This window comes from Gymnoscopelus braueri (assembly GCF_963280865.1).
Source record: "Gymnoscopelus braueri genome assembly, chromosome: 1".
In the NCBI taxonomy this organism is placed as follows: Eukaryota; Metazoa; Chordata; class Actinopteri; order Myctophiformes; family Myctophidae; genus Gymnoscopelus; species Gymnoscopelus braueri.
The window spans coordinates 11,194,726-11,206,301 of record NC_137603.1 but is presented as its reverse complement, the minus strand read 5'-3'; the positions used below and the strand labels follow the sequence as shown (position 1 = coordinate 11,206,301).

Sequence of the window (11,576 nt, the reverse complement as noted above, 5' to 3'; positions counted from 1 at the left end):
AGTACCCGTATCTTCCGTATTGTTCAATAAAACGCATTTTAATCCGATCGGCGGCCATTTTCTCATAGTTATAATGTATCCGAGTGCAGTACACCTCTCAACCGATAGGGTCACGCAGTTGAACGCACAATGGAGAAAATAGGGAGAAATGGCCACCGATCGGATTAAGATGCTTTTTATTGAACAACACGGAAAATATGGGTACTTCTGATGGGCCTTATATAATTGGAACATCCGTGGCCACGGGGTAAGCACTTTATATTGAAAGCTGAACTTTTTTGTAGATGTAAACTTGATTTCTGAAAATACTTCAGAAATCCCAACAGGTGAAACCAATTGACTTCATTAGAGAAAACAGGTGGTGGTCACTACCATTAAATCAATGTTTAATATAACATATACATGTCAAAAAGAAAGCCAATGACCCCGTTTATAAAGTATTGATCATATTAGACCTTAAAAGAGTTACAGGAGCAAGTTGTAGCTGGTATTCACACATTAACCACCATCAATGAATGAAGACCTAAATCCACTCGATTGAACATTGAACTGACCTAAAAGTACAATATTTCATTTCAACGAGAAAAAAAGTGAATAAGTACCGTATTATATTATCTACCAACCTTTTAAACGTGTAGTTTTGTATTTTTGCAAGTTTTACACGATGCGTTGCGTCTCTCTGTTCCTGATGCTCCAACAAGCTCTGTACTGGTGTGTCAGACTCGCGGGGGGTCACGGGTCAGACGCAGTGTTGCCATATTTTGTGAGAGAAATAAGCAACCAGGCATACGAATATACTGTATACATCGGCTACAAGCTCACGTGGTGAGCTTTTGTTGTAGCTGTAGTATACAACCCTCGTAGACGTATTTATGATTCTGACGTTTTCAATCTACTAGAGTTGTAGGGTGCACTTCCCATAGTGACTTGGACTTTCTGCACTATGCCCCGTAGACACTCCAAACATTGTACAAAATGAAAATAAAGGCGCTTACCGCCGAGCCCCAAATGTTAACTGGGTCTACGGGGTAGTAGTGTAATGTAATAATCCATATCTTTCAATAAAGAAGTGTTTTAATGCCGTCGGTGGCCGAACGCCATTTTTTCACCCTCGTTTACTTCCTGTTTACATTTAGTGTAATTCCGGGTTCCACCGGATGCGCCCCCTCACTTCCCGTCACTACCGCCCACTGGGAACTTCCGACAGAATCGGCCACCGACGGCATTAAAACACTTCTTTATTGAAAGATATGGATTATTACATTACACTACTACCCCGTAGACCCAGATAACATTTGGGGCTCGGCGGTAAGCGCCTTTATTTTCATTTTGTACAATGTTTGGAGTGTCTACGGGGCATAGTGCAGAAAGTCCAAGTCACTATGGGAAGTGCACCCTACAACGCTCGTAGATTGAAAACGTCAGAATCATAAATACGTCTACGAGGGTTGTATACTACAGCTACTTTTGTTGTAGCTCTGCTATTTTCAAAAAGATCTTGGGGAAAAAAAGTGAAATATTTGAAAGATTTCTGGTACTGGCGCTCCCTGGCACAAAACATTCTCAGATGAGGGCTAGGGTGCACCGAGGGACAAATATAAATATTTGAGAACCACTGGTTTAAATAATAATTGAATATAGGACCACAATGGAAACAAGTCCCCACCCAGGACTTTTTTTTTAATGTTATCCTTTAGCCTAAATGTCTGACTGTATAGGCTACCTCGTGCTGTTTACATTCCTGACTAATAAAGTATTCAATCAATCAATCAAAAACAAATGTGGAAACAATCCCAAATAAGCAACTACCGATATTTACAAGCAAAGAAGCGCAAAATCGCTTATAATATGCGGACATGGCAACACTGGCACTAAGCGAGTGAGCGGTCAATCTTGCGTCAGCATCAGCACCTGAAGGCCGTATCACTCCACAAGAAAAACCTTCCGCCGCAATTGGCCGCAAATAAGTCTAATTTTCAAATATTTCACCAACCTTGACAATATCAATGGTATATCAATGGTATGTATGAGTAAGACAAAATAAAATCTCTGCGTGAACTTGTAGATCTGCTATTTAATAATTTTTTTAGACATGATAACTTGTGGTGAAATGGGACATTCTTCTGTCATTCTTCTTATTGAGTAGGCCTACTTTCTACTTTTGGTAACTTTCAGTACATTTTGATACCAATACTTTTGTAGCCTACTTTTATTCAAGTAAATCTTGAATCCCAGACTTTTACTTGTAACAGAGTATGTCTACTGTAGTGTACATTGCAGTATTGATACTTTTACTTAAGTAAAATGGTATTAGGCTTTTGGTAATCTCTCAAGAACAGATTCTGCTCTGCGTTAGTACAAACAGCAGAGGGCGCTGTTTTTCATTCTTATTTGGTTCTGGGTTCCCAGATTGGGCTTTTGGTCATCTGACAGAGGCTCTGAGCCACTCTGCCTCACACACACGCACACGCGCACGCGCATGCAAACACACACACACACACACACACACACACACACACGCACGCACGCACGCACACACACACACGCACACGCACACGCGCACGCACACACACACACACACACACACACACACACACACACACACACACACACACACACACACACACCCTACTGTAACCGTTATATTATACCTCTATGACTGTAACTGATCTTTTATGTAATGTTGTAACTCTACCACTAGATGCCACCACACACTTAAAGGTAGGGTAAGTGATTGCTTTGGTTAAAATAAGTGTTAAATAGCTCTATATTCTGATAGTACTCATTGCTATAGAGTGTTTGTTCAGTATTAGGAGTCTCCTTGTCTCTCCACCTCTTTATTAAACAGAAAATGCATTTTTGTTTCAGTTTCAGTTTCATTTCCAATTTTATCCAACAAGGACAGAGAACTCAATCAGGATACAGATTAAACAAGTGAAATTAGAAGTGATGACACTAAGAAATGAGCAGGCAAAATTGGAACTGGAACACTATACAAATTAAGCTTAAAAATGGGTACTTTCTCCTGATTGGCTGAGACTCTATAAAATGTATTTTCTGTTTATTAAAGAGCTGGAGAGACAGGGAGACATCTGTTACTGAACAAACACTCTATAGCAATGATTACTATCAGAATATAGTATTTTAACCTTTTAACAAAATACTTTTTGTTTTAACCAAAAAATATCACTTACCCTACCTTTAAGCCCTCAGTGTCCTCCTTGCTGAGTGGTGGGTATTTAATGCTTATTTAACAAATAAAACGTCATTTTAACCAATCTGTATCAGTACTTGGTTGGTCGGGTAGGACACCTACTGGTTGACAAGTTGTACTGCCTGAAGTTCATAAGAGCAATAATAGCTTCCCTGGCCAAGTGAGTGGTAGTTTAAGAATCATTCGATTCACATTGTTCATAACATCAGAAATTCAAATACATTTGGTTCGATTTGTCAGAGTTAAATTAACACTATTATTATTTTACTGTAAAAAAAAAAGAACAAAGGTATAGCATAGTTACATGTACTTCACTTGACTACAATAAATACTGTCCAACTGTGTAGTCTTCCTCTGTCCTCTGCAGGGCGGAGGGTTTGGCGGGGGAGATCAAGGACCTGCAGGGCCACCTTGCCGAATACAAGACAGGTGGGCACCGCACTAGGGACATATGGGCACCATATTTTTGGGATGACTGGGCACCTGGAGAGTTGGGCACCAGGACAACTGGGCACCAAAACCATCTGGGCACTAGGGACATGTGGGCACCTGGATGAGTGGGCGTCTGGAGAGGTGGGCACCGGGATAACTGGGTACTAGGACGAGTGGGCACTCGGGACATATGGGTGCCTGGACAAGTGGGCACTTAGGGATGGAGATAACTGGGCACCTAAATGAGTACTTTCTACTTTTTAGTAAATTTTGATGCCAATACTTTTGTACTTTTACTCAAGTAATTTTTCAATACCGGACTTTTGCTTGTAAGTTGTAACAGAGTATTTCTACATTGCAGTATTACTACTTTTACTTAAGTAAAACATGCAAGTACTTTTCCCACCACTGTGCAGAACTAGCCTGGGATCAATACCATTTTCAGGTTTCTAATCCGGTTCGAGCGGAAATAACTTTACGTCATCAGGTGGCCGGAACCAATCACCGGATCACTGGTGCCGTACACCTCCAAAATGATTCCCCTAGTTTAAAATGTGTTTAGTTTGGTATAATCGTTTCGTTTCTTTTGGTATAATAAACGTTTGGCATGTCCATCTTTTATTCTAACTGGGTTCAATCGAGACTAAAACTAATTGATTTGCATTATGTGGGGAACAAAAACAAAAAACAATGCAAGGCCGATTCAACCCACGATTCTTTTTTTCCCCCTTTTTCTAATCCGGATCACTTCACACGGCTAGTTTTAGAATGAAAGTCTCAATTATTTTTATTTTGTATGGTTAATAAAGACACAAATGTAACTCCATACCAGGGTTTCCTCCGTGGTGGAAAGTCTGGTGACGCGAGGTTAGTGCAGAACTAGCTGGTTCACATGAGTTTCAGGGCTAGTGTAGCTCAATAAAGAACCTCTCACTCCGCTATACAGCTCCGAGATGAGGTTCTATGTGGTTACCTTCCAGAATCGGGTGAACGTCCACCAAGGCTCCGCTGTTTACCCTTTTGTATATGTTGTATCCCAAAACTAATGGTAGATTCCAAGCCGCACGGATGTTTAAAGTTTGGAACGGAGCATAATATTTTAGGTCCGAAGCGAAACTACCCGTTTAAATCGCTTATTTAGTCAGTCTGTGGCCATGTTTCCCATTGTAGCAAAACCGGGAGCAGTACTGGCAGCGGACGTAGGGGGGTTTTCCGGGTTGAATGGGAAACATGGCCACAGACTGACTAAATAAGCGATTTAAACGGGTAGTTTCGCTTCGGACCTAAAATATTATGCTCCGTTCCAAACTTTAAACATCCGTGCGGCTTGGAATCTACCATTAGTTTTGGGATACAACATATACAAAAGGGTAAACAGCGGAGCCTTGGTGGACGTTCACCCGATTCTGGAAGGTAACCACATAGAACCTCATCTCGGAGCTGTATAGCGGAGTGAAGGTCCTTGCACACTGGTGCGTCTTTTCGTTGCGTTTTTTTTTTTTTTCATTGTTTTTTCAATTTTTTTCATTGTTGTAAAAAAAACGCAACGAAAAGACGCACCAGTGTGCAAGGACCTTGAGAGGTTCTTTATTGAGCTAGGGCTAGTGCAGAACGGGGGAACTTCAATTGTCATGTTTCCGCGTTGCACATCGGACGTATTTATCTGTGTGCAACAGTGAATTCAACTGGGCGCAGCGCTGGATATTTATCACTGATCTAATATATCTAAGTTGTAACTTGTATGCATGTGGAATAATAAGTCATCCGAGTAAAATCCAAGGTGTCTTGCTGTTAATTCATGCATGCGTGTGTCAGAATGCATTTATTACATTGAGTGCACTGGGTCGTTGGAAGAACAACTTCGCAGACAATAAGACACTCAATCTTACGTAAACACGTTTCACTTCTAACGGTAAGTATTTAAATCAGTGGCAGGTTAGAATAATGGGTCATTATTACGTGTATTAATTTGCTCCCTATTGTATGTTGTGAACGGATAATGCAGCATCGGCTGCCTGATACATGCATGTACCCCATTAAATACATGTTTTTTTTTATTTCACGTGCGTGCGTGTGTGTGCGTGCGCGCGCCGCCACAACAATAAAACAAATTCCTTTTCTGATCTGCATCCTTGACAATGGACCATTTTCACATCTTTCAATAGAATAGATGAGGACGGTCATCAGAGGACCCCGATGAATCAAGCCATAGTGCTTTCTTGGGTTTAATAATCTTAGCATTGTATTTGTATTAAACTGTACTTTCTGTGCTTTTTTTTTTTTTTGCAAAATGTTATAAAGTATTCAATCAATGAGTAAACGCAACTGAAGGTAATGACATTAATTAAGTGACGCTGACCCAGAATTAAACACTTAAAGGAGGAGTTCACCCAAAAAATGATTTATTTTCTATCAAGCACACCCCATGAAGCCTTGAATACATGGATTTATTTAGTTTTTTGTCGCATTCCTAAGCCAATAATTTGATGCCCGGGTGTATTTCCGGTAGGAGACACATGGAATCTACTTTGTGTCTCCTACCGGATACATTAGCCGGTAGGAGACAGGAATCAAATTATTAGCTTAGGAATTCGACAAAAACACAAATAAATCCATGGATTCAAGGCTTCATGGGGTGTGCAATTGATAGAAAATAAGTAATTTTTTGGGTGAACTACTCCTTTAAACCCCATATGAGTAAATTATGTTTTCAAATGTGGCTTAACGTCTACTGAACTAGGCTCTCTGATCTTCCCCCTTTCCCTGCTGTCAGCCATGTCTCAACATGGCAAGTGGTCCGTCTCTAGCAGTGACGACGACGACGATAGGCTCAGCTCAGCTCAGCCACCCAGACCTGCAGCCTCTACCTCCCATCACCCGGCCTCTGACTCCACACCCAGACAGAACCGACCTCCCACACCCACGGCAGTCGTGAAAACGGAACCCAATGTGTCACCGGTTAGGACGGCCCCATCCACCGTTGTCATCGGCTCTGAAGCCAGGCAGATGGCCCAAGCCAGCCAGTTGAACCCGGTGAAATACGAGTCCAGTCCCTCACTAGCTGGGAAGCGGAAGAAGGAGACGGACGACTCGGGCTGGGCTCTTTCGGATAGTGAAGATGATGATGGTGACGACGATAACGGTCAGAATGGGAAGAAACGTAGCTCAGATCTACCCTCCGATCCACAGAGGTCCAGTAGTCCGGTTCCTAGAGCCAAGAAGCCGAAGGTGGTGGTGAAGCAAGAGCGGCCCCCCAGTCCCTACGGGAGAGTTTACGACATAGACGAGCCAGAGGACTTCTTTGAGAGGAGTGTACCTTGCTCTAACGACACTTACAGGTTTTACCTCAACAAGGTGACTGGACTGGACAAGAAATACAACACGGGGGCTCTGCATATCAGAGGTGAGCATCTACTGTATGTAGCTGTGGGGTCCATATTCTTTCTGTTTGTTTGGGTTTGGTTTGTTTTGATTTTGATTTACTTTATATAGTTTATTTTTGTGAAGTTTATTTGACGGTTGAAGGAAAGCTAAATTGGCAAGCATTTTTAAAGTGACAGTTGAGTCTAGTGGAACTTTAGATGTGTTTACATTAGTTCAGTTCAGTTGCATTTAGTTTTGCTTAATTGACCATATAAGAAAACAAGCATTATATGAAAGTGTCGGCAGATTGAAGGTGACTGCAGCGTGTTATTGGTTGAAAGCTTGCTGCTGAATTAATTTCTCTGACACGAAGATACAAAAAATTACAGCAGCCTAAAGATGAAAGAAGTGGTGTTTCTTTTAAGTTTGTATGAAGAACAAATTAACAATTAATTATAATGGACTTCTCTTCACTCAGACATCCTGTCTCCATTATTTGGGACATTGAAAGAGTCAGTTCAGGTAAGAGATTCTTCATGCTGTTGTATCATCTTAAAATCCTCTTTTGCATTTTGCCTAGCATGTTTAATAATAACAATAAAATCTGTACAAGTATTATTTTGGTAAGGTAATAGGATATCTCATTCATCTTGTTCTATTTTCTAGTTTAACTACTGCTTTGATATTGCCTGGATGGTTCAGCAGTATCCACCAGAATTTAGGTAAGACCTGTTCCAGCTATCACATAAATATTCACCTACATTGTCTCCCTCTCAGCTTTCCTGCTGTCTGTCTCTCCTACACTGTCTGCCTTTCGGCTTTCCTATTATTTGTCTCTCCTACACTGTCTCCCTCTCAGCTTTCCTACCATCTGTGTCTCTCCTACACTGTGCGTACACTGTCTTCTGTCTTGTCTTTCTGATGATGAAGAAGTAAAGCATTCAGTGTGATATTGTTGTTCAGGAACAAGCCAGTTCTGGTAGTCCATGGAGACAAGAGGGAGGCCAAAGCTAGACTGCTAGGGCAGGCTCAACCCTACCCTCACATCAGCTTCTGTCAGGTACACAGCTCACCTCACTCACCACATGGAATTCCCATCAAATTTTTTCATATGTGCTAGAACTGGGCAATTAACCAAACATATATCGAAACCAATATTTAGAACCAATAACCGCTCATCAATCTTGCTCATGTAGGTTAATCGAATACTCGAGAAGCGGGTTATTTTTCTTATAAAAATCGTATATATGTTTTATATATCAACGAATTGACATGAAAAAAATATGTTTTCATAATCGACTAAATAGATTAGTCTGATTAACAACATACGCCTGTATTATACTTTGTCGTACAATTTTGGCATACAAAAATAGTGAAAATAGCTAATCTTCAAGCTTAGTTTGCTAGTTTTTAAAATAAAATGAAAACTTGAAAATTGGAAATGTTTGAAAGTTGTCGCCTATAATGACATGTGTAAAGTAGGCGTGCCAAGTTGAAAGTAGTTAATGGGATATGTTTTGTCCTTGCAGGCTAAACTGGATATTGCTTTTGGAACTCATCACACGTAAGCCTTCTCTCTGCTCCTGTGTGCCATGTCTGTCAGTTCTTCTGATGTGTCAACTATGACATGTTGATTAATCTGTTTCCCTAGCAGTGTTGCCAGATTCTGTGAGAGAAACAAGCAACAAGGTCTAGGAAAACCAGCCCAAAAGAAGCGACTATGGGCCACATGTGCACTTTAACATATAAATCAGCTATTTGAAAATAGAGATCTACAAGCTCACTGAGCTTGTAGATCGGCTATTTTCAAATAAAATCTTGCGGGGAAATTATAATAAGCAGATCTGGCAACCCTGTTCCCTAGCATTGTCTTAAAAGTTTTTAAACTGTGTAGAGTATGGCGCTCGCACCCTGCCTGTCCCTGGCTTCTCTGTGTTGGAGTGACAGAGAACCTCTGTGCCTCCTGGGAAACAGCGTAGGAGAGACAGACAGTTAGTAAAGCTGAGCCTGAGACAGTGTAGGAGAGACAGGCAGTGGGAAAGCTGAGAAGGAGACAGTGTAGGAGAGACCGGCAATAGTAGAGCTGAGAGGGAGATGGTGGAGAGACAAAGGAGAGAAGGTTCTGAGAAGATTTGATTTTCCATCAGTATGTGCTTCCAGATACAGTGTTCTTTCAAAGTGGTCTTTCATAGAGAGACCTACAATAACTACGGCAGTAAAAGACGATTGGCTTCATACATCATGAACATTCTAAACACTTGTCGTAAAGAGTACAAGGGTCTGAGCCACATTAGCCATTAACAGATGTAAATCTCTTCACAGGAACAGTATACTAATATTCCTGAGATCCTAGAATGATTGTGTATGATGCTACCAGATATTACTGGATAATAACAAAAATAAGAAAGAGGCAAGGAGAGAAGATGGAGGATTATTTTGAAAACATGAGCATATCAGAACAAGTAGAGGTTGAAGATAGTTTAAGATTGTACAATAAGTTACTTAGTTACAATAAGTACTTTTATTATGGGATGAGCAAACCTTAGTGATTTTCTTAATATAATTAATCTCAATAAAATATGTATATTTTTTTCTGACTGGGAAAAGTGAATGAGAAATGCACAACTTGACCTCCTAAAGCTCCAATGGATATAGTATAAAGAGTAAAGTGGTCACACTAAGCAGCTTCCAGTGGCCAACAGTAGAGGGCAGTGGTTGTACTGGGCAGCTCCTAGTGAATGTGCAACAGCAGCAAATGTCCCTTAATGAATGGTATTATTAACCACATGAATCCTATCCTCCCCATCTCTCCAGCTCTTTAGTAAACAGGCAAACAAATGAGCAGACAAAATTGGAACTGGAACTATGTCAAATTGAAGCTGATAAATTATCTTTGTTTGTGGGGTTCTCTCTCCTGATTGGAGGAAATTAGTATTCCACCTGAAAATCTAATTTATGTTTACTAAATCATTGGAGAGACTCAGAGTTGAATGAGCATGATCAATCAATCGATTATGTTCTGGCTTAGATCAATGGAACTAACACTGTATTCCTATGCATCGGTATCGCAAAGAAAACTCACTCTTCAAGGTTTTAAATAAATAAAATACCATGGTCATTGTTTTACATATTTGTTTTTAAATATTAAAGTTATATTATCATTAAATGGTTAGTGTTTTGCCAATTATGTGGGGGCCCACTTGCAGTATCCTCACAGCCCACCAGTGGGCCCTGGCCCACAGGTTGAGGATCGCTGATGTAGCAGACACTGTAGTCTTACAGTACATACTAGGGCTTTGTATTGATACTGGTGTAGTTGCTGTGGATGAAAACCATCCTCCATGTTTGTTCTTGGTTCAGGAAAATGATGCTGTTGTGGTACGAGGAGGGCTTCAGGGTCGTCATCACGACCTCCAACCTCATCAGGGCCGACTGGTACCAGAAGTCACAGGGGTCAGTCCATCTGAACAATTCTTTATTCACATTAAAGCCGGATTTATACCTAGTTGCATGCTGGTGTCACGCACCGAAAATGGCAGATCTACAAGCTCTTTGCCTAGATCAAGTTAACTCATTTTTCAAATCCATCACTTGATTGCCTAGATCGAGTTAACTCGTTTAAAAAAAAATCAAAAAAATATATATTTTTTTAAAATTTGACCCAAAGACCAAGGAGATATGATTTTTCGAAGATCTAGACTCCTATCCACCTTGTTTACTTAAAACTAAAAAAATCTGTATCTCGGCTCCTGAGTACTTTTTTTTTTTCAATGAAAAATCTCTGGCATAAAACTGCAAAAAATCTGAAATAATTCAGGCAGTGAATGTGTTAACTCACTGAGTGCCAGAATTATTTCTGGCTATTTTTGGCCATTACGATTTTTAATTTTTTTCAAAGTAAAAAAAAAGTGCTTTGGAAGCGAGATACAGCCTTTTTCAGTTATAAGTTAAACAAGGAGTGGATGGAGTTGCAAATCTTCAGATAATGATATCTTGGGTTCTTGGGTTTGAAACACGGGATTGGCACGTTGCACCATAGCGGTACAACACGTGAAACACGTGAATGACACTCAATGAGTTAACAGAACCCCCAGGATTTTCGTGGCCCTAAGCAAGATTTGTTTTGGTGCCCCCCCCCTCCCCCCCAAACACCCCCATTATAATCATTATGTCATTTTGTATTGCATACTAAAATAATAACGCTAGTTGTTGGATAGGAGATACATGACATAATTACAATATGAAAGTAAAAAATTTAAAAAAAGAAAAAAAGGAAATGTTTTTCTTTTTTTTCCTTCTTTTTTTCCCCCCTAGTGGTTGTGGCCCTAAGCGACCGCTTATATTGCTTATAGCAGCGGCTGGCCCTGGCTCTTAACACATTGCATTGTGCACATTGTGAGCTTGTATTTGCTTAATAACCCCCAACCCCTCACTGGCCCTTAACACCAACAACATGCATATCTTCGCCAAAACCATTTCTTTACTTCTTTACTTTCTTTTGTTTTATGTATCCTAATGTCAAATTGTGTTTCCTTTGCTTGATGTTCTGTACAAAGTACATTGAATT

The 11,576-nt window shown here is 40.4% G+C and overlaps 1 protein-coding gene across 2 annotated transcripts in view; it reads left to right on the top strand.

Moving 5' to 3' along the window:
* The first annotated feature begins 5,336 nt into the window (after window positions 1-5,336).
* The window catches only part of LOC308084293 (tyrosyl-DNA phosphodiesterase 1-like), a 142,214-nt gene continuing 135,974 nt past the window's right edge, over window positions 5,337-11,576 (top strand). For both annotated transcript variants that reach the window (XM_080426865.1, XM_080426864.1), the window contains exons 1-7: window positions 5,337-5,558; window positions 6,420-7,049; window positions 7,488-7,531; window positions 7,676-7,731; window positions 7,973-8,069; window positions 8,539-8,573; window positions 10,370-10,462. In XM_080426865.1, coding sequence (XP_080282991.1) covers window positions 6,422-7,049; window positions 7,488-7,531; window positions 7,676-7,731; window positions 7,973-8,069; window positions 8,539-8,573; window positions 10,370-10,462 — 953 coding nt within the window. In that variant the 5' untranslated portion in view covers window positions 5,337-5,558; window positions 6,420-6,421. The remainder of the gene's footprint in view (window positions 5,559-6,419; window positions 7,050-7,487; window positions 7,532-7,675; window positions 7,732-7,972; window positions 8,070-8,538; window positions 8,574-10,369; window positions 10,463-11,576) is intronic.